General features: G+C 39.3%; 1 protein-coding gene and 1 long non-coding RNA gene across 2 annotated transcripts in view; both read left to right on the top strand.

The window, feature by feature from the left end:
- The window catches only part of LOC125775685 (uncharacterized), a 40,944-nt gene that overhangs the window by 1,202 nt on the left and 11,867 nt on the right, over nucleotides 1-27,875 (top strand). The gene's annotated exons all lie outside the window — the stretch shown is intronic.
- Nucleotides 158-27,565, top strand: LOC125780356 (uncharacterized). Its single transcript, XM_049462630.1, has 2 exons — nucleotides 158-8,919; nucleotides 9,003-27,565. Exon 2 carries the CDS (start codon nucleotides 25,988-25,990, stop codon nucleotides 27,563-27,565), a length of 1,578 nt encoding a protein of 525 aa, XP_049318587.1. The 5' UTR covers nucleotides 158-8,919; nucleotides 9,003-25,987.

Below are 27,875 nucleotides of genomic sequence, written 5' to 3'. Positions count from 1 at the left end.
GGGAGGAGCAAAACAAGAAACTTAACAGGGCATCTCGACAGGAAATAATTTATGGCATACTAACTGTCAGATCTATTGCTAGTGCCATTGCCAAATCTACATGTAGACATTTGTTATGATAACGTCATCATTTGCGAAAAGGCGTCGGATAGGTAGGTTCGAGTTAATGTAGCGCATGTTTTGAAATCTTGAAAAATTTACTTTATCAATTGCGAAAAGCCGTCGGGTAAGTAGGGACGAGCTGATGTAGCGGCACGATTCCGATTACTTTGGCGGAGGGGTACAAAAACCGAATTTCCGTACAAATAGGGTATGTGCGGATAGAAGAGTTTCTCCAGAGGAGGAATATCCAAAAATAACCACAATTCCTATATATTCCGAAATATATAGGGTTATAGGGTCCGCAAGCGCTTAGTTTACGAGATATTCGACTTCAAAGTTCAAAAATTTCCAAAATTCGAACATTTCAACAAGCTATTTCCCCACATTAAACACACTTTTCGGACATTTTTTACTTCAAATTAATTAAATTGAACTATAAACATTTAAATACTTCCACATTTTTCACCTCTTGCAGGTTTTTTACCTAAGAAGTCTTTATTTTAAAAATTACTTTTTACACTCGTAGTGAGTATCATTTATGTGCTAACTAATTATGAGGAAATGGAGCGCTGCCATATGATAATAAGCAAATATGAGCAATTCGATGAATTTCTCTATTTTGATATAATTCCTCTTTCTTTATTTAGCAATCTTAGTTCTAATAAAAACAAGTGGGTATATAAATTATATTTCAAATTAAAATGAGTATAAACAATCTTTCCATGCATATGGATTTTTTCTTATTCAAATTTAATAAACAACTAGGTAATATTATATAATAATATTACGTATTAAAATAATAAAATGCTTAGGTTACCCCGGGTATTGGCTCGATCAGGATTATCTTTTTAAAGGAGTACTACGCGAAAGTACTTCAGTCACCCTGGGTATGGGCTCGGCCAGGGTAATTTTTTAGAGCGCGGCCAAAGGTCGCCAACGCAGAAAGGAGTATTACACGAAAGTACTTCTGTCAACCCGGGTATTCACTCGAGTATTACACGAAAGTACTTCTGTCAACCCGGGTATTCACTCGACCAGGGTTATTTTTTTAGAGCGCCGCCGAAGGCCGCCCACACAAAAAGGAGAATTACAGGAAAGTACTTCGGTCAACCCGGGTATTCGCTCGTCCAGGGGTTATTTTTTTAAAGCGCGGCCGAAGGCCGCCAACGCAGAAAGAAGTACTACACGAAAGTACTTCGGTCACCCCTATTATTCGCTCGGCTACTTTTTTTTTTTGAAAGCGCGGCCGAAGGCCGCCAACTCAGAAAGGAGTACTACACGAAAGTACTTCAGTCACCGCGATATGATATAAATTTTACAATATTATCATAGATTTTTACTTATTTGCTTTATTGAACATAGATCGCATATTATGCATATACATATTGTTACAAAAGTAGTATTAAGTTTGGTATTTGCATTGCTGTATGCATCCCTTATTATAAACAGTGGGCGCCGCGTTTGTGTAGTTAAACAATAGTTTCATTTGGCGCCGCAGCTGTCTGCTTGTCTACTTAAAGAATAGCTGCATTTGGCGCCGCGGCTGTCTGCTTGTCTAAACAGTAGTTGCATTTGTGCCGCGGCTGTCTGCTTGCCTAACAATAGCTGCATTTGGTGCCGCGGCTATCTGCTTGTCTAAACAATAGCTGCATTTGGCGCCGTATAGCATTATGTTCTTATAATTGCCAGACGCAATATTCTAGAAGGACACTTCGGCATCAGCGAGAAGTGCGTGGCTATATAAGCCGTGGCAGCACCAACGTAACCATCCAGTGCTAAGAGTATACTGTTATAGTGAAGACAAATTGCGAAATAAGGAGTTGTTGAATTGAATTAAACAGTTTTTGGTTTTATTTGTCAATCCAGAGATACGAACCTAGCAAAGTAAACTAGCAAGCAGTAAAATCACAACAATATGTATATGGTAAAAGTATTCACAACTCCATATTATAACTTGAAAAATGTTGGAAAGTATTTTTTATTATAATTAATGTAGAAAAAAGAATCACGCAAAGAAACAAACAAAGAAATATCGTTAAGAATCCTACAAATTTGATGTTTAAGATGTGGCAACGCTTGTTTTTCTCATAATTGTAAACAATCTAACCTTTGCAACATAACCAAACATACATATGTATAGGTATAATATGCGATTTATATTCAATAAAGACAAATAAGTAAAAATCTATAATAATATTGTAAAATTTATATCATATCGGGGTGACTGAAGTACTTTCGTGTAATACTCCTTTTTGCGTTGGAGGCCTTCGGCAGCGCTTTAAAAAAATAACCCCTGGTCGAGTGAATACCCGGGTTGATCGAAGTACTTTCGCATAGTACTCCTTCAAAAAGATAATCCTGATCGAGCCAACACCCGGAGTAACCTAAGCATTTTATCATTTTAATACATAATATTATTGCCTAGTTGTTTATTAAATTTGAATAAGAAAAAATCTATATGCATGGAAAGATTGTTTATACTCATTTTAATTTGAAATATAATGTATAGACACACTTGTTTTTATTAGAACTAATATAGAAAGAGGAACTATATCAAAATAGAGAAATTCAGCGAATTGCTCATATTTGCTTATTATTATATGGCAGATGTAACTGTATAATCGAGCGAAGATGGCGGCTTGAAGCGGGGACCCTTACAGAATGAACAAAGAAAACAACGAAAACAACACGCCAGTACAAAACCAAAAAGGACACATGGACGACGACTTGAATGCCTTCCGAAGACAAAGCAGAATTTTGCGCTCGCCGCCACAGATGGGAAATGAGAGGGCAATCCAAACGGTTTGCGCGGAGGAAACCGTCTCCCCTATGCCTGGATCAGCGGAAGCAAACAGGAAAATGAGTAATAGGACTCCGGCTATCGACCGAGGCCTACGAAACGGACACAACTCTCCAAGGCAGAAATTCATTCGGAAGATGAGAGCAGAAGAGGATGAAGCCCTTTTAAAATGTAGCGCTACCCTGAAAAAGATGAAGCTGGCAATGCTAAGACAGAAAAATATAAGTACCGATGTAAAAAATAGGATATCCGAGCTAGACGAACTCTTCGATATTATCGGTAGCCTGGGCCGAAACTGGAAAAAGGCAGAAAGGGACACGAGACGCATGCACCCAACTAGTTCCTTGGATGCATGCAACGAACAAGCCAATGTTTCGACGCCAGTGACAACTCTTTCCAAACGAACGACACCAAGTCCAATAGAACAGGAGTCAGAGAAAAGGGGGAAAAGACCCGAAATACTGTGTGGCACGTAGTAAAAGGCAAAAGGAAACAGCATCCAAAACGACATCAAAGTGAAGAGCACACTCAAAGACAAAAAGATGACAAGCTCCAGAAGCAGAAACGGGCACCCAGAACAAGAGTTCGACCAGAAGCAGTGGTAATCAAACCGGCAGAAGGCCGGAGCTACGCGGAGGTGCTTCAAAACATACGACAACACGTCATGACAGACCAAGACAAAGTGGAAGTCCGAGCAATACGGAAAACAAAATCAGGCGCCCTGGTCTTAGAACTGAAGAAAGGAGAAAAATCGAAACCAGAGCTTCAAAATGCTCTCACGAGAAATCTACGTGGTATAGCTTCTGTAAGTGAGCTAAAGCAGAAAGCCACAATTGAAATCCGAGACCTCGACTCCTTACCCACCGCAGCAGAAGTCACGACCTCCGTAAGACGTAAGAAATCACACTGACGACAAGCGCTCCAAACACTCGCGAATTACATCCCAGGGTCTCGGTCATGCGAGTCGTATAGAGAAAAAACAAGGACATGAAGATCTTACAGTGCAACATGCACAGAAGCAAAACGGCTGACCATCTCTCTCCATCCTCCTGCCGCAACTCATGCTGGAACTCGGAACAGAGGTAGTAATCGTTAGCGAGCAATACAAAATAGCGCAAGATGGAGCATGGCTGGAAGACATCACCGCAACAGCGGCAATATGGCAAACGGAAGGGGGTACTTTCAAAAAAACAAACAGCGGGAGAGGAAACGGGTTTGTCTGTATAGAAAACGAAAGCATTACGGTAATAAGTTGCTACCTGACACCGAGCGACCTTATCACAGACTTCCAAGCAAAGCTCGATGCTATAGAGGATGCTGCACGACAAAGAAACCGTCACTTAATCATAGCCGGAGACTTCAACGCCAAGGCCACGGAATGTGGCACACCAACTACAAACTCAAGGGGCCGGAAAATTCACGACATGGCGGCTAGATTAGGCCTTATCGTCGCAAATAGGGGATCCCAAATTACCTTCAGAAGACCAGGGTGCAACGGCATAACCCCCGATATCACGCTGGTGTCCGAAGGATTCGCAAGCCAGCTGCACGAGTGGAAAGATTTAGAAGACTATACTGGTAGCGACCACTAATACATATCCTACTTCATAGGCCCAGATAACTTACTTGATGAAAATGATACGAAGCTATCTTCAAGATAGGAAACTACTGTACGATACGAGTGACGACCCACAAAGTAAGGAAATAACCTCTGGAGCAGCGCAGGGATCAATACTTGGACCAGATCTATGGAATGCCAGCTACGATAGAATTTTAAACGTTGAAATGCCTGACGATTGCTACCTCGTTGGCTACGCAGACGATATCGCCGCCGTCATAACCGCGCGTAATACCGACATGGCCAGGCGTCGACTGACACAAGTTATGATAGATATGGTTGGACTCACACGGCCTCAGCCTAGCTGCTGAAAAAACAGAACTGATCCTGCTTCGCTAGGAAACATATCCCGCTGGAGGTAAACATGCAAGTTCATTCAGAAACTATTAAAACGATGAAAACCCTAAAATACTTAGGAATAAGAATGGACAACAAATTGACGTACTGGGCTCAAATCCAACATGCTGGAAAAAAACAGCCAATATAACCATGGCGCTATCAAGACTCATGGCAAACACCGGAGGCCCACTTGAAAGTAGAAGGAAATTGCTTATGGACACAACACAGTCAGTGCTACTATACGGTAGCGAAATATGGGCCGATACATTAAATGCAGAACATAGACGAAAAGTGCTTGCTAAAGTGCAGAGAACAGCAGCTCTGAGAGTCGCCTCGGCGTACCGCACTGTATCCGAATCCGCAGTGCTAGTGATAAGCGGCGTCATCCCAATAGACCTTCTCGCAAAGGAGAGAAGACAACTATGACTATGGAAGAAAGACGGAATAGAAAACACGGCGAGGTAAATTACTATAAAACACAGATGCTGTCTGGTCACGGGTATTACCGAAAATACCCATACATGGGAAAAGCAGAAAGCCCAGCATGTATTTCTGGAGACGAACCACTAGACGATGCAAACCATACCATTTTCAAGTGCCACCGGTGGAAAGAAGCCCGAAGGACTGTACAAAACCAACTCGGAGAACTAAGTGCGGATCTCTTAGAAAAAATGATATCTAGCAGCGAAAACTGGAAAATAATTGCCTCGTACGTGGAACATGTTCTACGCACTAAAAAAAGAGACATGGACGCGGACTCGCAATAGAAGACGAGCCAAATAGCTTGATGCTGGCTACAAAATCGTAGGCATCCCCGGACGCAGGGAGAGTAGAAATTGACCTGTAATGGGTCCATCTTGGAAACCTTGCCCTGAAGTAATGCGAAAGCGGTCCCGGGGTAGGGGAAAAAATTCCATGATAGAAGAGGGGAGTGTTTGAGTGGGTACACCACTCACGTAGGATGACGATCCCTATATGGTGCGAAGGCATTTTAAACCCTCCTTCTTCTTTACTGGCGTAGACACCGCTTACGCTATTATAGCCGAGTCAACAACGGCGCGCCAGTCGTTTCTTTTCTTCGCTGGCGCCAATTGGATATTCCAAGCGAAGCGAGGTCCTTCTCCACTTGGTCCTTCCAACGGAGTGGAGGTCTTCCTCTTCCTCTGCTTCCCGCGGCGGGTACTGCGTCGAGTACTTTCAGAGCTGAAGTGTTTTCATCCATCCGGACAACATGACCTAGCCAGCGTAGCCGCTGTCTTTTAATTCGCTGAACTATGTCAATGTCGTCGTATATCTCGTACAGCTCATCGTTCCATCGAATGCGATATTCGCCGTGGCCAACGCGCAAAGGACCATAAATCTTTCGCAGAACTTTTCTTTCGAAAACTCGCAACGTCCTCCTTACGGCCTTAAAAAAAAAAAAACAAAAAAAAAAAAACTTGCAAGGCCAAGAGAGCACCCATAGCAGAATCTAGTGATATATGATGACATGAAAAATAACAGCCAAAAAAACTCTCAACTGAGTTGAGAGAAAAAATTTGAGAGACTTCTTGTGAGGCATATTTTGTGAAGCTATTCTTGCTCAAACCTCTTAAGTAAACAGCTTAAAAAAGTCACCACGTGTCCGAAAGGACAACTCAGGAGCAACTGCAACATTATGTAATATTTTGCAAGCAGCATCCTGAGTTGCAAGGGGGGAATCTAACTCCGACCAACCCTCAAGGGCTGCAAATACTTTGGTCGGAGTTAGCAGATACCTTAAATGCCTTAAGAGGTCCGACTCGGTCGGCAACCAAGTGGAGGCTGTATGTTTCACATTATTAAAATATGTTTCCATAGTCCTTAATGCATTGGAAACATCAGTTGCGATCGCGAGCGAATTAATAACACTTGGGTTATTTTAGTCAAAAAAATATTTTAGTTCTGCCCGGACAGCAGAACGTTCTTTATTTCGTAATCTTCAAAATACAAAAGACGAAGCGTGTATGGTTATGCTTCTAGTTTACTAGTTGATAGTTTCTGTAGATACAGATTCTATTATTTGTTTAGGTTTGTATACATATATGTACATTGTCTGTTGTATTGATAGTCCATTTACAATATTTGCTTACTTGCTAATGAGATAGTTTGGCGCAGTTTACATTTTCGCACATTCATTTTGTTTGTTACATTTATGATGCTAGGCGAGACTATTGTTATTGTTTGTTTAGGTTACCAGTTGATAATTTGTGTTTTCGATACAAAAATGTGATTAAGTAACACATGTTCCTTAACTCTCCCCTCCTTTAAAAAAGAGTAAAGGCTCCTGCCTTTTTATACGGTTGTAGTGGTGTTCTTCTTGGTTAGGTATTCCATTTCTTGTTTTCGTAGTATTTCCTCGTAACGTTTTTGTGTCATTCGTTGTGTTTTCAATGTTTTATATCTAAGTACTGCATAATATAACTTAAATGATAAATATGTTAAAATTATTAAAATAGCGGTTATACTTATTGTTATAAGAGTTGTTTTAATAGGGTGTTCCTCAAAAGGGATTATGAATGTATGTAATTTTTGGATGTTGCTAAATTTATAGTTAGATTCTCCATTCAAGATTTCTAATAGTTTAATTTTATCATTAGAGTGTGTTTTTATATATTCGTTAATTTATTCTTTTTGGTTATGATATTCTTTACCATCAATTTTTATGGTATCAATAAATTGTATTAAATTAGTTCCATTAATTGTTTCATTATTAATTTTGTGTTCTCCTTCGAGGAGAATGTTTCCCTGGTTTATCTGTAATAGGGGGATATTATTTTCTTCTATTGTATTACAAAGGCTTCTTGGTATTCTAATATTGGTATAGTACAATTGTCTCGTTTGTTTTGCTTACAAATATATTTACTCATATTATTTTTACATTTAGTGATTGTTATGAGTTTATTATTACATTGTGCTATCAATGGGTCTAATATAAGTTTCCCATGATGATATTTTAGAGCAGTTATGTCGTAGGTATTACATTGCTTTGATATGATTGGGTATTTATATGTAGTAATGAAGGCGTTATCTACCCTGACTATATGTATTTCTGCGTATTCTAATATATCTATAGCTGGAAGGGTTATTTTTCCTGTATTCAGGATCTTTTCCATTTCTTCTATATTTATTGCACCTGAATAAAAATTTTTATTTTTTGCAAAATTTATTGTTATTGTTAAGTCTAACAGTTCCCTGCGTATTTCCTGCAATACCATTCTTTGTTTAATGGCTTTAAGGTTAATTGTGTCTAATAATTTTTCGAAGTGTGAGTTTATTATTTGTTGTTTATTATTATTTTTTATGATATTATTTATTTTTTTTTTATTTTTATGACATCGTCATGGCCTGGAACTCCAGTTATGAAGCTGAATATACTGCCTAGGAAATTTAATGCTCGTTTGTGTCTCCTTGTTAATAACTGATCCTTTAGTGCTTCTATTCTTTGTATGAGCATCGTATCTGGTATTTGCTCATTGTTGTGGTGTCCGTTTCTGGATGTTGTTATGGTTTCATAATAGTCTAAGATTGTCGTTAAATTTACTATGTGGAATAAATAATCTTCTTCGACGTTTGTTATGTCGTATGTTTGTAGCTGTTTATGTAGTAGTAGTATTGTTATCAGCAATATCCATATTTGTTGTGTTGACATTGCGTATGTTATCCTGTGTCCTCACGGTTTTTTTTTACTATATGTTTTGTATAACGATGACTGGATTTATCTCTTCTGTCTGTTTTTTCGTAGATTATTTGTCCTTCTTGGAATTCTCTGTGTTTTCTTTTCTTGTTGTGGTATTCAAGCATATAATTTCGTTTCTTTTTTATTTTTTCTGTTATGTCAGGATGTAGGTTCCTGTTAAAGAATACATCTACTGGTCTTGCTTTGGTTACTGAATGTAGTGTCCTGTTGTATTCTTTTACTGCCTGAAATATTTCTTCATCTGCTGTACTTTCCTTATCTGCTGCTAATGTCCTAGCTATTTCTAGTATCGTCGAATGTAACCGCTCGACTTGTGCGTTTGATGTTGAATGATGCACTGCTGTGAGTATATGTTTAATCTGTAGTTTTTTCATTAGTGCTGTTGTGCCGACGCCGCTGAATATATTTTCGTTATCTGTCATTAGTTCGGTACAGTTGGGGAATATTTGTGTGATGACTTCTTCTATTATCTCGTGGAATTGTCGCTTCGTGTCGAGTTTACGTAAGTATGTGTATTTAGAGTAGCGACAAATGCTAGATAAGTATCTCGTGCCGCGTATTTGGAATATGTCCATTTGTATAAATGTGCCAGCTAAATTGGGTGTTGGCGTTGTTCTGATTATGTGTTTAATTGGTTTTCTTTCATATTTGTTCTTTGTACAGTTTGTACAGTGTCTGACTATTTTTCTGTGTCTTTTCTTAGTGTTGTTATTGGCCAAGTTTCTGTAATTTCTTGATAATTATTATTATTATTTTTAGCGTTTCTGTGCGCTCTGGTATATGTGTATTGTAATATATTTTCTCTATCTGTTGGGTCTGTTATGTCTTTTAGTTTGTGTTAGGTTTCATTAATTTTTTTAATGTTTCTATTAAGTATTCTTTTGTTTGAAATTTAATCGTAAACCGTTCGTATTCGGGAAATGGCGTGTTCGCTTCTAAGTTATTTTCTTTATCGTGAATTATTTCAATTTGTGTTTTAAAGGAATTAAATGGTGCTTTCACTTGTGTTATGTGTCTTAATTCAGACGATTCTGCAGAGTGCATAGACGTATCTGATGTGGTATTAATTTGACGCGATAGTGCATCGGCTACGACATTTTCTTGTCCCGGTTTATATTTTAATTTCGCACCATATTCTTCTATTAGATTTTTCCATCTTTTCAATTTGGTGTTTGGGTTTTTTTCCGATATTGAAAAAATTAATGATTGATGGTCGGTGTAAATCGTTAAATCTGCTATACCGTACAAGTAGTTTCTTAGTTTCTGTAATGACCAAACTATTGCTAACATCTCCTTTTCATTCGTGGAGTAATTTTGTTCTGTTTTTGTTAGAGTTCGTGATATGAATGCTACCGAGTTTTTTCCTTGGCTTAAAACTGCTCCTATAGCGTAATTGCTAGCGTCTGTGGTTAGGTCGAATCCTTTTTTGAAGTTTGGTTGGTATAATTCGATTTTTTCTTTTAATAGTTTCTTTATTGTATTTATAGCATCTAGTGCATTTTTATCTAGTTTTATTTTTACATTGGAACTTTTATTCTTTGAAATGTTGCCGTTTTCTCCTCTCAAATATATTGTCAGTGGTTTGCATATGTGTGCGAAGTTTTGCACGAATTTCCTATAATAGGAAGCTAGGCCTAAGAATGAGCGTAGTTCCTTTAAACTTTCAGGGGTTTTATACCTATCTATTACCTCTATTTTTTCAGGGTCTACTGTTATTCTACCGTTTTTTATTACGTGTCCTAAGAATTCGGTTTGTGTTTGGAAAAACTTTGACTTTTCTTCAGAGATTTTCATATTAGCGTTGTGTAATGTTTGTACAATTTCGGTGATGTGCTTCATATGTTCTTCGGGGGATGTTGAATATATTAGGACATCATCGATGTATACGTACGCGCATTTATCAATGTATGGTCTGAGAATGTCATCCACGCATCTTTGAAATGTAGATGGTGCATTTTTTAAGCCGAACGGGAGTCGTAAAAATTCATATTTAGCTCCGTTGATGGAGAAGGCTGTTTTTTCCCTATCCTCTTCCCTAATTAGAATTTGGTGGAACCCTGACTCTAAGTCTAGCGTCGTGAAGTATCTTGCTTCTCCTAAGTTTTGTAGAGTCATATTGATATCTGGTATCGGGTACCTGTCTGCGACAGTAATTTTGTTTAACTTTTGGAAATCTATAACCATTCTCTTTTTTGGTTTTCCTTCCTCATCTAATCCTTTTTTAGAGACTGTCCATATCAGGGCATTGTATGGGCTTTTGCTCTCTTTTATTATTCCGTTTGCTAATAATTTATTTATTTCCTTTTTTACGAAATTTTGATCCGCGTATGGATATGGATATTGCCTAACCCATACAGCATCATTAGTTTCTGTTCTAATTTCAGCTTTTATTGTAGTTGTATACGGTAAGTTTTCGTTTCTATAATTATTTTTCATTAAATCTTTTATGCAATTTTCGAACTGTTTCTCGCCTACTGTATAGTTTACCTTTGCACTTTTTGAGTGATGTGACACTTTAGTAAACGTTATTGAATACTTGAAAAGATCTATCTTTGCCTTCATTTTCCTTAATGAATTTTCTCCTAACAGTATATCAAAGTCTTTTAATTCATTTATTTCTAGAAATTCTAAGTCGAATCCTACTAGATTAATTTTTCTTTTATGTGTTATTTTTGAACTACCATGAAGTGTAGTTGTATTAATTATTTTTCCTAATGGTATACTTTGCGTATTTATAATTTTTGCTTACGTAACTACTGGTTGCACCTGAATCGATCAGTATGTGCACGGACTTACCATCTGGTGCGGTTCTCTTGAGTGTTGGTAGACCGTGGTATCTTATAAAAAATGTTCTTCTTCAGTGTAGTTGCTGTTTGGTTCGTTGTAGAGTGACTGGATTTCGCTTCTTTCATTGTTGAGTTGGTTCACTCGCTGTGCTTTGTTGTGGGCGTTAGTGACTGTTTCGTCTCTACACCTTTTGAATTGGTTGCCAACTGTTTGGATTGCTTGTCTGAAGGGATTGAAGGTTGGTTGTTGTCTTGGTTGGACTGGTGAGTTGTTTGGTAGTTGTAAGTTTCTTTGATGTGTAGGTCGTCGGAATCGTGTTGAAGAATCTGTTTCCATAGGTTGTACTCTGGGCTGTTGGATCCTTTGAGGAAATGTGTTCCTGTTGATTACTGTATAATTGTGTTGCGGATGTGGTCGCATCCTGGGTATATATTCTAGGTGTTGATAGTCGACATCATGTTGCATAGTTCTGGCTATATCGTGAGCTTCTGTGAGTGATGCACTGTATCTGGAGTATAATGCGTTTTTGATTGAGGAACTTCTAATGCCGGAGATGTATGTTCTCGTGGCTTTTAATTGTGCTTCTTTATTATGTGATGCTAGGAATGCTTCCTTTTTATAAGTCATTTCTAACTTTGACAGGATCAGGTTTAACGCTTGATTCACTTGATCGTAGTATTCATGTAGTGATAAATTTCCTTGTTGTAACCTTCCCATTTCATCTTCCAGGACATACAGTGGTCGTTGGTCGGCATAGGTTATGTCAAGCCGATCGATGATTGCATTAAAATTAGTTCTGGTGTTATTGTTAACCAGGACCTGTGATGCACTGCCGGTTATTTTCCCTAAAATTATGAGCACTGCTTGAGCAAATAAGTTTGTTCCTCTGAATTGCATAATGTTATTCATGTGAGTGGTCACTATTTTTCTCCATGGTCGATATTCTTTAGGATCGCCGCTGAATGTTCCTATTAGTTTGAACATGTTTAAGTCTATCTCATGTGCATTATTGTATACACATACGTCGTCCTCTTCCTCCGCTTGAGGAGTTATTGTTGGATTAGCTAGTTCCATTGAAGCTATTTTTCGCTGTAGTTCGGTGACTATAGTATGGAGTGCTTGAATTTCGCCGTTCATTTTTTAGGTTTTAACTTGTTATTAAATTTTCACTTTTTATTTATTTTATTTGCGTTGATTTGAAGGATAAAGGTTATCCTTTTACTTTTTATCAGGAGCCACACGCGTAAGGATTTTATTCACTGAATCCTTTTTTGATGTGTGCCCCACGTTGGGCGCCAATTAATAACACTTGGGTTACCTATTCCAGTGTGAGAGCGCCTCAAAATAATCGTTTTTAATAAAATTTTCCATTGTGGCCAGATTGAACAAAATAAGAATTATAAGCATTTAAATTAAAACACCCAACATTTATTACGATTGCAAATTACTATATATTGGATTTTTAATATAAGGCTAAACTACTTAAATCCTTTTATATGATTTTATGGTATTTTGAAACAACTGACTTTCGATCTTTCAATACTTAATAATGCGAATTAAGCCTGTTAGTTCTAAACTATTAAATGGTTTTAATCATTTGCAATTGAAAATTAATTCTACTAATCATCAAATTGCAAAACGTATAATGAAATATATTTAAATGTCGCAACACTTGAAGTTGTAGTTGATACACAAACAGTGAACGTAAATTATACAAAAGGTCCAACTACGGACAAGCGTGTGAACTGTCAAAAGCTAACAAAATGCGATGAGCGTGTTTCACCACAGCTAGCTAAGAAGGAGAAATTTTGACAGTGGCACGTGAACAAAGGTGAGTATTCAATGAAAATTGTGCTCAGAAGCGTATTTTTGCGATGATGGTAAAAGCTAAAAATTATAAATTGAACAATTTCTGATGTTTCTTCTGTAAGGGAAATGTGTCAATCCCGCAAACTCGCAAATCACAGAAGTAAGTGACAAAACTAGCAAACATTGTTTTTGTCGATTTAAAATATTTTACAAATCTAAAATATTTTTCCGCGGCTCGCGTCGACATTTATGCCAGCTCATACATTAGCATACATAGTATATATTTAGGCTGGCTTGTAGGTGAAGCTGTTACAGCGGCAAGGGAAATTGTGACAATCGGCGTTCGTTTATTTGTGTTTTTCGGCACAGATCGGATTTTCTACAAACAGCACAACGCTTTGACGCTTTGTTGTCGCGTCAATCCTTCGACACATTGACTTTTTGACAAAGCGTGGGTTTCGGCCATTGGTTGTCCGCGACAATGGAGATTTCGCATGAAACAATAAGTGTATACGAGTACGAGTGTAGTATAAAGTTATGTGTGGACAAATTTACAAACATTATGTGTATGGCTTTTTGTTTTGTTCGCATGCACACATAATTCTTCTTCTTTACTGGCGTAAACACCGCTTACGCGATTACAGCCGAGTCAACAACAGCGCGCCAGTCGTTTCTTCTCTTCGCTACGTGGCGTCAATTGGATATTCCAAGCGAGGCCAGGTCCTTCTCCACTTGGTCCTTCCAACGGAGTGGAGGTCTTCCTCTTCCTCTGCTTCCCGCGGCGGGTACTGCGTCGAATACTTTCAGAGCTGGAGTGTTTTCATCCATCCGGACAACATGACCTAGCCAGCGTAGCCGCTGTCTTTTAATTCGCTGAACTATGTCAATGTCGTCGTATATCTCGTACAGCTCATCGTTCCATCGAACGCGATATTCGCCGTGGCCAACGCGCAAAGAACCATAAATCTTTCGCAGAACTTTTCTCTCGAAAACTCGCAACGTCGACTTATCGAGAGAGGACTTTACTTTTCAATTGCCTACTCAGTCCTAAGTAGCACCTGTTGGCAAGAGTAATCCTGCGTTGGATTTCCAGGCTGATTAAAATGTATATTGGATGTATTGTAGAACACTCACCACTACGTTCAATTAAATAAAAATGTCCGTTTTATTTTGTAAACATTCCGATCTTCAACAAGTTTATTTAAATTTATTGATTTTATTATACATATGTACAAACTCATTAAAATTTATATCGACGGGCTAGGCGGCGATACTCCAATTCCGGGAACGGTTTGTCACTATTTGCCATCAAGTGGACACGGATCGTGATTGAATTTGGTAATTGCACGAGATTAGCGTTAGGTGTCGACCCGGCGGGCTGTATATGCCAAAATTGATGTTGGAGAAAGCTGAGGCGCGGATTGTAAGTGGATATGCGACGAGTGTCTGACGAATTGTGTCCGCTATCCTTTTTCCCATCCTTTTTGTTGAGTGGGTTAATTGATGTCGAAGTGTGGTGAGTTGTGTTGAGTGGTATTGTATTATTAGTGTGGTGGCCACTTGCTGGGTGATGTTCTCAATTGTGGTGTGATATAGAGTCATCAGCTGTGGTAAATTAAGCTGTCTTATTAGTGTGCGCCAGTTTTTTCGGGTAAAAGGGGTGGATGCTTAACTCATTTAAACATCCTGGGCCCCCTAGGCGAATATTTTGCCTAGTATAACACGTTGTTGCATGTATTTCGGCGTACTGCTTGTGGAGTTGCCGAGGGCTCAGAATACATGCTGTAAATTCTGAAAATGCCTTTGGTTTTAAACATAGTTTTTTGTATTTATTTACCTTAGGTGTGTATGGCAAGGAACTATATTTTGCGGGTTTATCCGACTTATTATTATAGTGAACATGTGTATGCGTTGTTTGCTCTTATTAACTTTCTTTGCGATTATTTACAATTTCTTATTTGATTGATTTGGTATATCATTTATTTTTATTTTTATGAAATATAGCGTCGCCACGCCTGACTCAGATATGGCCAGAGTGCGTGCTCTTCAGCCTTGAGTTTTGAGCTGTGGAATTAGAGGGTTCTTGCGAGAGAGTGGCCGGTTATTGCGAACGGCTTCATTAGAATAATAATTTTTTAAGTGGTATGTTTAAGTTGTACAACAGATTCTCACCAACTACCCTTGTGAGAAGCGCTAATGTATGTGCGATAAGAGCTACCTTTGCTTTTGTTAAGTCTAGGTGTGTCACTGTATCGCATTGGGAGTATGGTGATCGCTTGACTTCCTGTTGATATTGTATGTATTTTGAAAATGTCGATTTTTCGACTTTTTGATACTATTGTGTATATTTTTTTTTTTTTTGGACGCACTAATTTGGCGTTTAGTAGGCCGCCACCGCTCTAGGATTTGTTCAGAATTATTTTTTCATTTTTGGCGAAAGCCATCCTGCGGGGTCGAAAGGTTACGAACATATTTTTGTGTATTTATATGTGGTTGTCAGAGGGAATCTGACCTTGCTTTTTCTACCTTTATGTGGGGCATTGCAAAATTGTGGCTCTAGTGGTAGTCGTACGGCGTACCGGCCATTATTTGATCGAGTATTTGAGGCTTTAGAGAAGTGCTCACAATACTGATCTTGTATAGTTTTGTTTGTTAATGGAAGTTTCCTTAACTTTTGTAATTTCCTTAATTGTGGATTAAGGTATTTGTCCCCAACTTGAGTTGGTATGGTGGTAACTAGTTCTGTAACTAGTCCACTTTGTGTTTCGCTGTGCAGCGTTTGAACTTTATGTGCCTTTGAGCAACATGGTGTCTCTTGGCTATTTTTAAAATTTTGGTTTTCGGGATTTGTGTTTGCAATTAATCCCGTGGTTCTTGATTTATTAGCGCTTTTATAGGGTGAGATGGGATAGTTATTTAAGTGCAACATAGAATGATGCCTTTTGTGGCAATAGATTCAATTAAATTTGCTTTTGCAATTTTTATATGTGTGCGCATGTGAGAGGCAATTTGTGCAAAGTCTTTTTGACCTGACAAAATTATTTCGTTCGTTAACTTTTAAGTCTTTAAACTTTTCGCAAGATATAAGCCTATGCCCTCTTTTACATAGTTCGCATGACGTTTGTTTTTTCAGTTCGGATGTGAACGATTGCGTTTTGTAAAAGGTTTTGTTTGGATTGTTTTTGTTCCTAACTTGGGGTCTATTTAAGCTTCCATTTTGGTCGTGTTTGTTCTTAGTTTTGATTATTTTTTCTTCTAACCTTTCCGCAATTTCATATTGGGTGGTGAGAAAATCTTTCATTTGTTGCCACGTTGGGCACTTTTTTCGTGATGAGAGCGATTGCTCCCATAGAAGTAACGACTTTTCTGGCAATGCGGCGGTGCAAATGTTTACCAGAATTGGGTCCCAGCTGTCTGTGGGAATAGTTAGTGTTGATAGAATCGACAAGCAATTTGAAACAGTGGATTCTAGTTTGATGAATTCTACACTTGTTCCTTTCTTAACTTTTGGCAAGTTTAGTAGTGTCGTTACTTGTTTATTGACCAGTATTCTTTCATTTTCGTATCTCGCTTTTAGAGCTTCCCAAGCCAAATTGAAATTATCGTCATTTAATGCGAACTGTTTAACTAATTCGCCTGCTTGACCTTTTGTTTTGTATCGGAGGTGATACAGTATTTGTGCCTTTGATAGTTGAGGATGGTTGATGTAAACAGCTGTAAACATGTCCCGGAAGGACGGCCATTCTTCATAACCTCCATAGAATGTTTCTGTGTCACATGGCGGCAGCTCGAGGTGGATGCCGGAACTTGCCTTTTGACTATCTATTTGTGGCAGCTCTACTCTACTGTGGGGAGTAGGTGCAGTTGCTTTAATGAGCTTTATTTGATCGGAGATCATAGCTTTTGTTTCTTCGAACTGGTCTAAGCAGTTTTCGTATATGGCGTAAGCAGATAATTTAAAATTTTGTGGCAGATCTGAATCATCAGAATCTACAATGGCGTCATGAGCCGTTTGGAGGCGAGTCCAAAAATGTTTAAGATTTTGACCTTTTACTTCTAATAACGATTCCGAGTGTTCGTGAATCGGTGAAGAGGCAAATCTAGTGCAGTATCTTGTTAAACTGTCACTTTCTGAAATGAATTTAATAGCCTGTTTTGAGCGTATAGCTGCTGCAGGTGTATTATGATTTTTTCCGTTATTAACCATTTTTGCGAAATAATATTATTTATTTATTTTATTTTAGCTTTAAGTTTGAAAATATCCGCACTTTTACTTTATTACCACCTTTTACGTCCTTATGTTAGTATTTAGGTGCACCCTAATACTTGGACTTGTGTGTATGTAAGTATGTATGTGCTTATGAAGGTACTTAGTATGTTTTGTGCAATTGAGAGCTCGCTGAGGAGATCAATGCGCTATGTATATAGGTATACGAATTGTTAGTGTGCTAATGATTATGGTTTTGTTCTTAGGCAATTGAGAGCTCGTTAGAGAGATCAATTCGCTTTGTGCCTAAGTATGCACGAATTGTTTGTTATGCTTTGTTCGTAAGCAATTGAGAGCTCGCTAGAGAGATCAATTAGCTTTTTGTCCACAATCCTGCTTGCTTTTGTTTGCCAAAGAACAAGAGGTATTGCTGGATAATTGCAAATGTGGACTTTGAAGTTTTGGTTTTTTTGCGATTTTGTGTTTTTCGTCACAGGCAGATTTTGTCGTATGTTTGTATGTAAGTTATGATATATATATATATATATTTTTTTTTTTGAAAAAGTGAGAGCGAGATTTAAAATGGAATGTAAATAGTTACAAATATATGTATGTATGTATATTAAAATTTAGTATAGAAAGGTAAGAAGATTTGCATATGTGTATACGAGTATATTGTATTTTTGTTGATAATAAATCAATCTTTGTGCTTTTTGTAATTTATATTTATTACACATATGTTTATAGCATATATGTTATGAATATATGTATGTATGTATGGATGTTTGAGTTTTTTTTTTTTTTTTTGTTTTGTTTTCTATGCTATTTAATACTAATTTTGCCTTTGCCCGTATATATGTAATTCTGGTTACTGCTTTGTTAACCAGAAGGGGTTTGAGGGAAATTTTCGCAAGTAACTGCTTGATTTCCTTAATTTTTGTGTTTTGTTTTTGTTTTTTTTTGTTAGTAAATGTGTTTGAATACGCGAAGGTAAATTATTACATGGGCAATAAATTAATATTATTTCTTTAGCATATGTACATGTATATATTGATGTATACGTTATACCAAACTGTGGTCGGTTTTTCCCGCAAAGTAAACTCAAAAGAGCAGTTTGGTAACCGTTTTTCCGCTGTTAAAACGGATTTTATAAGAGCATATAAATCGTATTTTCACATCCATATATATGTGCTTTAAAATAGATTTAATGAAATGAAATAAATACGCTCACTTGGTTACATCAAGGGCTTTGTAGTTGTATATATGTATGTGCTCCTCTCCGAACCGTTTCCAGCTGATTTGTCTGTTCGCCTTGTTGCGATTCCTGTGCTCCAGCTGGATACCTCCTCGTGCTGTCGTTTTGTTGTATGTATGTATTATTTGTATATTTGTTTTAATGTTCGCGCCCGTTTCTTTCGTTTTTGTTTGTTTTTATTTACATATCTTTTGCTATAAATTTTCGCGCCGATTGTCTTTGTCTTTGGTGGTTTTTATTGTTTTTTGTTTGTTGAAATTGTTTATATTGTTATTGTTTTGTTTTCTTGTAATATATATATGTATATATTTTTGTAAATATGTTTGTATTTTTAGGTATATTTTTTTTTGTTTGGCACACTACACTTTTTCTTTTCAAGCTTTCTTCTTTTTTTTTTGTTCGCCACTGCTCTTTTTGTTTTTCAATCTTAGCGCTTTTTTGTTTGTTTGTCTATTTGTTGTACATGTTACAAATGTATGTAAAGTTATTAGTTATTTTTTATTGTCACTTCACCGCACTTTATTTATTTAAATCTTTTAGCAAACGTCTAATGTCTATATGTTTTCTGTTCGCAGACCTCTTTTGATTGTTCAGTATTGTTTTTATTAGGGTCACTGCACTTGTGCGTATTTTTTTTTTCTTCACTGCACCTTGTTCAGGTTGTTTTTTTTTTTTTTGTTTTTGTTCGCCACTGCACTGATTTTTTTACTTTGTGTCACCACAATAGTTTTAACACACAATTAAATATTGTTATTCTTAATAATTTTAGAATCCGAAGGTGCCTATCGGTAAGGCTCGAAGGACCATGATTAAAATGTATATTGGATGTATTGTAGAACACTCACCACTACGTTCAATTAAATAAAAATGTCCGTTTTATTTTGTAAACATTCCGATCTTCAACAAGTTTATTTAAATTTATTGATTTTATTATACATATGTACAAACTCATTAAAATTTATATCGACGGGCTAGGCGGCGATACTCCAATTCCGGGAACGGTTTGTCACTATTTGCCATCAAGTGGACACGGATCGTGATTGAATTTGGTAATTGCACGAGATTAGCGTTAGGTGTCGACTCGGCGGGCTGTATATGCCAAAATTGATGTTGGAGAAAGCTGAGGCGCGGATTGTAAGTGGATATGCGACGAGTGTCTGACGAATTGTGTCCGCTATCCTTTTTCCCATCCTTTTTGTTGAGTGGGTTAATTGATGTCGAAGTGTGGTGAGTTGTGTTGAGTGGTATTGTATTATTAGTGTGGTGGCCACTTGCTGGGTGATGTTCTCAATTGTGGTGTGATATAGAGTCATCAGCTGTGGTAAATTAAGCTGTCTTATTAGTGTGCGCCAGTTTCTTCGGGTAAAAGGGGTGGATGCTTAACTCATTTAAACACAGGCTGACATTGTTGGTGGTGTTAATGCTGGTTCCTAAATGGACGAAATTATCTACAACTTCAAAGTTATGACTGTCAACAGTGACGTGGGAGCCAAGTCGCGAGTGCGTCGACTGTTTGTTTGATGACAGAAGATATTTCGTCTTGCCCTCGTTCACTGCCAGACCCATTTGCGTTGCTTCCTTGTTCAGTCTGGAGAAAGCAGAAATAACGGCGCGGATGTTGTGGCCGATGATATCAATATCATCGGCAAACGCCAGCAGCTGTACACTCTTATAAAAGATTGTACCTGCTCGATTAAGTTATGCAGCTCGAATAATTTTCTCCAGCAGCAGATTGAAAAAGTCGCACGATAGAGAGTCTCCTTGTCTGAAACCTCGTTTGGTATCGAACGGCTCGGAGAGGTCCTTCCCGATCCTGATGGAGCTTTTCGTGTTGCTCAAAGTCAGTTTACACAGCCGTATTAGTTTTGCGGGGATACCAAATTCAGACATCGCGGCATAAAGGCAGCTCCTTTTCGTGCTGTCGAAAGCAGCTTTGAAATCGACGAATAGGTGGTGAGTGTCGATTCTCCTTTCAAGGGTCTTTTCCAAGATTTGGTGCATGGTGAATATCTGGTCGGTTTTCATTTACCAGGTCTGAAGTCACACTAATAAGGTCCAATCAGTTTGTTGACGGTGGGCTTTAATCTTTCACACAATACGCTCGATAGAACCTTGTACGCGATGTTGAGGAGGCTTGTCCCACGGTAGTTGGCGTAGATTGTAGGGTCTCCTTTTTTATGGATTGGGCATAGCACACTTAAATTCCAATCCTTGGGCATGCTTTCATCCGACCATATTTTGCAAAGAAGCTGATGCATGCTCCTTATCAGTTCTTCGCCGCCGTGTTTGAATAGCTCGGCCGGCAATCCGTCGGCCTCTGCCGCTTTGTTGTTCTTCAGGCGGGCAATTGCTATTCGAACTTCTTCATGGCCGGGTAATGGAACGCCTGCTCCATCGTCATCGATTGGGGGATCGGGTTCGCCTTCTTGTAGTGTTATGTGTTCACTGCCATTCAGCAGGCTGGAGAAGTGTTCCCTCCATAATCTATGTATGCTCTGGGCATCGGTGGCTAGAGCACCTTTGGGGGTTCTACAGGCGTATGCTCCGGTCTTGAAACCTTCTGTAAGCCGCCGCATTTTTTCGTAGAATTTTCGAGCATTACCCCTGTCGGCCAGCTTATCAAGCTGTTCGTACTCACGTATTTCGGCCTCTTTCTTTTACTGTCTGCAAATGCGTCTGCTTCCCTCTTCAACTCTCGGTATCTATCTCATCACGCACGTGTTGTGGTCGATCGTAACGTTGCGAGGTAGGCAGCCTGTTTTCTCTCCACTGCGACACGGCACTCCTCGTCGTACCAGCTGTTCCTTTGCACTTTCCGAAAACCAATGGTTTCGGTTGCAGCTGTAAGTAAGGAGTTTGAGTTGTTGACGAGTGCTCTCAGAGAGCAGGAGTGCAAGCCGAGTGGAAAATCTTTCTGCTGTCTGTTGTGATTGCAGCTTCTCGACGTCGAACCTTCCTTGTGTTTGTTGGCGTGCGTTTTTTGCTGCACAGAGGCGAGTGCGAATTTGGGCTGCAACAATATAGTGGTCCGAGTTGATGTTAGGACCTCGGAGCGCACGCACATCTAAAACACTGGAGACGTGTCTTCCGTCTATCACAACATGATCGATCTGGTTGGTGGTTTTTCGATCCGGAGACAGCCAGGTAGCTTGATGTATCTTCTTATGCTGGAATCTAGTACTACAGATAACCATAATTCGGCCCCGGCGAAGTCGATCAACCTCAACCCATTTGGGGATGTTTCCTCGTGGAGGCTGAATTTACCGACCGTAGTGCCAAAGATACCTTCTTTGCCCACCCTGGCGTTAAAGTCGCCAAGCACTATTTTGACATCGTGGCGGGGGCATCTCTCATAAGTGCGCTCCAAGCACTCATGAAAAGCATCTTTGGTCACATTGTCCTTCTCTTCCGTCGGGGCGTGGGCGCAAATCAGCGATTTGTTGAAGAACCTCACTTTGATGCGGATTGTGGCTAGACGTTCATTCTCCGGAGTGAATGATAGTACTCGGCGGCGGAGTCTCTCTCCCACCACGAATCCAACACCAAACTTGCGCTCCTTTATATGGCCACTGTAGTAAATGTCACAAGGACCTACTCGTCTCTGTCCTTGTCCCGTCCATCGCATTTCTTGGACGGCGGTGATGTCAGCCTTTATCTTTACGAGGACATCTACCAGCTGGGCAGCGGCACCTTCTCAATTAAGGGACCGGACATTCCAGGTGCATGCCCTCAAATCATAGTCCTTATTTCGTTTGCCATGGTCGTCATCAAAAGGGGGGTCTCTCATCCGAGGCTGTGTTTGCTTTTTCATTGGGGGTGTTTTTTTACGTGGCGGGTCCCAAACCCAGCGCACAACCCTATGCAGGGGATATTTCGCCTTCTCACTTTAGCTCGCCTTCAAACGGATGTTCTTAGGCTACCCAGAGGATACTTGGTCAAGGACCGGAAGTCGTAAGCTGCTTGAGTGATATGTAAAATAATCGTTTCTGGCCACTCCCAAGTGAATGGCGATCAGAGAACTTCCCTCACTTGCGTGAACTTCTACACATGACTCCATCCTCCATAATTGTATACGTGAATATGTGCGACCGCTTGGTCTTTTAACATGTTATCAAAACTTTTAAAGGCCTGCAAATAATACATAAGGTAACAACATAAACATGAATTTATTATATATTTCAATGCCAGCTACTTGATTTGGCATAGGCGAAACAGGATGGCTAGACATCGATAAACCGTTAAATTTCCTGAATTTACAAAATATATATTAATTGAAATAATAAATTATATAATTTAACAAGTAACAAGTTACAGATAATTACTCCACCTTTTTCTGAAACATATGACGAATATTTAAATGCTGAGGGTAGAAATTTAAAAAGTAGCGAAGTTGAGGTTAGTTGAAAATGTATGAAAAAATTTAAAACTGTCCCGACGTAAAATATGCTGAGTGAAACTTAGCTCAATTCAAACCCACAGAGGCATCAAAAGCTTAATGACAGGCGTTGCACAAAGCTAGACTTTCGCTGAGATACGTTTACCTACTTATTGTGCTGAACAAAACGTTTCATCTTCAACAATAGATCCCCTGATAACCAAAAGTTTTGACGATTTCAATGTTGTGAAGAATGTAGCCGGCCGAACTAAAACAACATCATGTCGTGGGCAAATCTCAATTTAAATTCATTTCACAACTAATGATATGTTTCACCATAATGAGAGTACAGACTGCTTCACGACAAAAATTTTGAGTCTGGAGACTACGGGAAAATGATAATTTTTTTTTTTGGAATGTATGGATATAGTTAATGGTGAAGTGAAACAGAGGGAACAGAGAAATTTTATTTTTTTTTTAACGAACGCCAATTAATAAACAGAATTTTTGCTTGGATTCAGTGCGGATGGTGCAAGCGTGGTAATTGGCATAAAAAAAATCAAGAATAACCCAAAAAGAATCGTGTTATTTGAAAAAATCTAAAATATATTTGATCTATAACCACGTTAGTTTTAGAGGCTGTAGTTCTACGTGTTTTAAAAATTATATGTAGAAAAAATTTATTCAATCAAGCGCATAAATGAAAGTTTAAAAAGCTGTATTAAAATAGTTTTTGAAATTTCATTTGAGGGCTACAAGTTCGGTAAATATGCTTTCAGAGCGAATCGCCACAAATTCACGTTTTAAATGAAGAACAGTACAACAAAACCCAGACTTTTATTAATTATTTAATTATTTCGGTTTTTCTTACCAAGTTGTCGCTATAAGCTCTTTAAATCTATAAATTGATGCAGGTTATATCAAACTTATTGATGAAATCTATTTCGGGGCGGAAGTTCTCGAAGAAGATGGAATTAAAAACAAAATTGCGACAAGGCTTACATTCAAAAATAACTGCTTAGGATTCTATATACATAACTGGCAAAAATCCGATATCTTTGTCGCAGCGATTAGAAGGAACCATTGGAAGGAGGAAATCCTCCTGATTAAAAAATAAATACGCTTAGTTTACGAGACATTCGACCTCAAAGTTGAAAAATTCCAAAATTTGCAACTTTTCAACAAGCTATTCACTACATTTAACACACTTTATCCCCATTTTTCATTTCAAATTAATTAAACTAAAATGTAAATATTTAAACAAATTCACATTTTACACTTTTTGCAGGTTTGTTAAGTAAGGAATATAAAGTTTACTTTTTACACTCGTAGTTGTCATCCTTTATGTGCTAACAGTTATGAGGAAATAGGCACTGCCATACGATAATAAGCAAATATGAACAATTCGCTGAAATACCTCTGTTTCGATAAAATTCACTTTTCTTTATTTACCAATCTTAGTTCTAATAAAAAAATGCTTACAGATTATTTTTCAAAATAAAAGGAGTATAAACACTCCTTCCTTAATAAAATAATAAATGTTCTGTTAGTATGTTTTTGTAGAGCGCGGTCGAAGGCCGCCAACGCAGAAAGTAGTACTGCGCGAAAGTACTTCAGTGACCTCGAGTGTTGGCTTGACCAGAGTTATTTTTGTAGAGCGCGCCCGAAGGCCGCCAACGCTGAAAGGAGCACGTCACATATTCAATTGTATAGAATACGAGTATATACTTATGTCTATTTATAGTTAAGGAGTTAGGTGGGTTTCAGAGGCTGAAAATAAGTGTATTTTCATAATTTTTTTTTTATATATATAATAATATATTTCATTCAAACAATTCAGCATATCGGAGGTACATTTCGTGAAATTTTCATGTAAAAATTCTGAAAACTCAGCCGTTGACAACTCATCTCCCGTGACGTCTCAAAAAAAAGTGATCTTGCCGTGGACGTCATAACTCATAATTGGATTATCTAAAAAGACCAAAAATATTTCGTTAGTACATGCATAAATCTCCTTACTGAACGAAGAAAAAGTAATAATATTGAAATATTAACCCCTTAATAAATAAAAAAGAATCACGCAAAAATACAAACAAAGAAAAGGCTGTCGTTGAAAAATATTCATATTTGGTTGTTAAGAGGTGGCAACGTTCGTTTTCCTCATAATTGTAAACAATCTAACCTTTTCAACGATGGGTGTGCTAAGTGAATTTTCAATTATTAAATTTAGCTAAAAGAAAACAAAATTAAAGTGAAAAGTGAAATCAATGCAATGTCTCAATACACAAAGTGAAAAATGTAGTTAAATTTTGCGAAATATCATGTGTTATTTATACAATTTTTAAAATTTTTAAACGCGAATATTTTAAAACATATAATTGTAAGGAACATTATTTTTTTATATTCCTCCTCTGGAGAAGCTCCCCTATCAGCACATATCCCATATATGTATACCGAAATTCGTTTTCAGTCAGCGACACCCAAAGTAATCGGCATCGTGCCACATAACTTTATCTACAGAAATATTACAAAGATTTTGTAATATATCTTGTGCCGGAATCTAGTTCAAGTAACAGCCATATTTAAAGCTGCGGTAAGGTCGATCAGTTCATAATGAGATGAGTTGTTTCCAATTATTTTTTAAATGGAGTATGACTCGAATGGGATGTAGGGCAGGTCGCCTCTAAGTTGGTGCATCCTGGGTAACGCTAAATGAGCTGCGGCCTTCACGGTCTAACAACTCCCTGGACGACTTTGGCTTTGGACTGGTTTTTGAGAAACTTTTTATTGGATTTGGTAGAACCCTGGGCTGGTGGTGGCGGCATTCTGACACCTGAGTACGATGAGGTGACACTCATCAGAAATGGCTGACAGGCTAATGTCGCAACTGCCCCCGTCCCGTTAAAACCCTGGCAGGCCTCAGAGTACGTTCCCCCCCCCCGTCGCCGTTAAGTTGGCGTGGTAGGTGTATGTTGAGATGACTCCTTCTTTGCGCTGGTCGGCTCTGAACGTATTGCCTCATAAGGGCGTACGTCAACCCTCGTTATCGAGACAACCTTGGGACCATAAAAGGCGAATACCTTCCGGGGGACGGACAGCGGCTCTGAGTGGAGACCCGTTTTGCATGGAAAATTTCAAAAATTTAAAAAATGACAAAACTGACGGAAGAACGACAAGGGGAGGTGAAGGGCTGTCGAAATCGGCACCTAGATCCAACCCAGGAGGGGATGCTGCGCCTATGGCGACGAAACCGTCGCCGAGTATTGGCAGCATTACGACAAAGGCTCCAGTAGGTGTCTCCTCAGGTAGCAGGCTGGGGGTAACCGGCGCTAAACCGCCGGCAACAGAAGTAGCGAAGGGTGGATCCATCATACGCGGCGGAATCGCCAGCACTAGCAGGGGAACCTCAGCTAAAGTTGTGAAGGGATCCACAGGGGGAAAAAGCAAAGCAGCTTTAGCTAGAAAGCTAAAGTCTGACCGTCGGTTGGCGGCCAAAATCGTGGAACGCTACGGTGACAAGCATGTTGGTCAGGTTTCTGAGCAACATGCTAGTACACTTGAGTGGGCCAAGAAAGTGCTGAGCAAGGACGTTAGGGTAGGACTGGAAACTAACAGGACAGAACCGGCGGTCAAGCGACAGAGGTCGCACGAGGGAGAAACCTCCCTTGTTAAGAAACAGCGAACAGGAAAGGCGCCAACCTTTAGCGAAATCGCTAAGGGCGCTAGGACCAAAGTACTGGGGGTGGTCGACAGTAGTAGGGAGGACGGAGCCATCTCCCATGATGAATGGAAGAGGGTAGCGGCGGCTATCTCATCGTTGTTCCTAAGGGTGGTCAAGGAAAACCCGGGGCCACCCCCGAAGTGTGTGAGTGCCGGTTGGCACCAGGGGCTGCACAAGCTCACAAGTTGTGCTGACGAGAGATCGGCCTCCTTATACAAGAAGGCAGTCTCTCAGGTGGGGGAGGTCTGGAAGGGAACCAGACTGGAGGCCGCGGCCAAAGAGGATCTTCCTCTTCGTCCTAGGGCTCGCGTTTGGCTGCCGGCCGAACCTTCCAATCCAAGTGAGATTGAGGAAATCCTCAGATATTGTAATCCCTCACTTCCGACGCAGGACTGGAGAGTTTTAAGGCTGGAGAGGACTGATGAGCCGTATCGGCAAGTGCTGATAATGCTAAACGCGGAATCCATCGGTCCTCTCAGCAAAACAAAGGGAGCCATAAGCTATGGTTTTGAGATGGTAGTGCTGAAAGTACTTCCATCTGATGCCAGGGCTGATGGCCCCCAAGCTGCTGTGGCTGCGACGGATGAAACAAGGGGTACTGACGGTCAAACGACCGTGGAAATTGATGCGTCAGGGGGCGCCGACGGCCAAATGGCCGTGGAAGTGGTCGATCCGAGTCTCTCGGATGTGGCGAGAGTTGGGGGCGGTTCGTCGATTGGCGACTCCGTCTTCAGCCTCGAACAACTGTTTGAGGAAGTTCGGGTCGATCACGACTTGGGCGCTGAAATGGCGCTCCTGGAGGAAAGTCTGAAAGATGAAATTCCTCCAAATTAACTTCCAGCATGCGAAGGCGGCTTCCGCCAATCTATTGCTCCGTCTGGAACAGGACGAAGCTGATGTCGTCCTGATATAGGAACCGTGGCTGATTGGTAACGGGATCTCTGTATTGAGGACAAAGAGCCATAGGCTCCTGACGGCCAATGAAGCAGGTAGGAACAGAGCCTGTATGCTGGTAAGGAATGAATTAACGGTATTTCTTTTACCTAATTTCAGCAGCGCTGACATAGTGACAGCGAAATTGGAGTGCCACACCGGAGATTTCTGGCTTATCTCCGCATACATGCCACACGATGATATGGTGGAG

The sequence above is a fragment of the Bactrocera dorsalis genome, chromosome 1 (genome assembly GCF_023373825.1).
Source record: "Bactrocera dorsalis isolate Fly_Bdor chromosome 1, ASM2337382v1, whole genome shotgun sequence".
Taxonomy (NCBI): Eukaryota; Metazoa; Arthropoda; class Insecta; order Diptera; family Tephritidae; genus Bactrocera; species Bactrocera dorsalis.
The sequence above is the reverse complement of the archived record's forward strand: the minus strand, read 5'-3'. Positions and strand labels throughout refer to the sequence as shown.

What these genes read in the sequence shown, in the direction of transcription:
- LOC125780356 (XM_049462630.1), top strand. Translation starts at nt 25,988, where the DNA reads ATGACTCCTTCTTTGCGCTGGTCGGCTCTGAACGTATTGCCTCATAAG.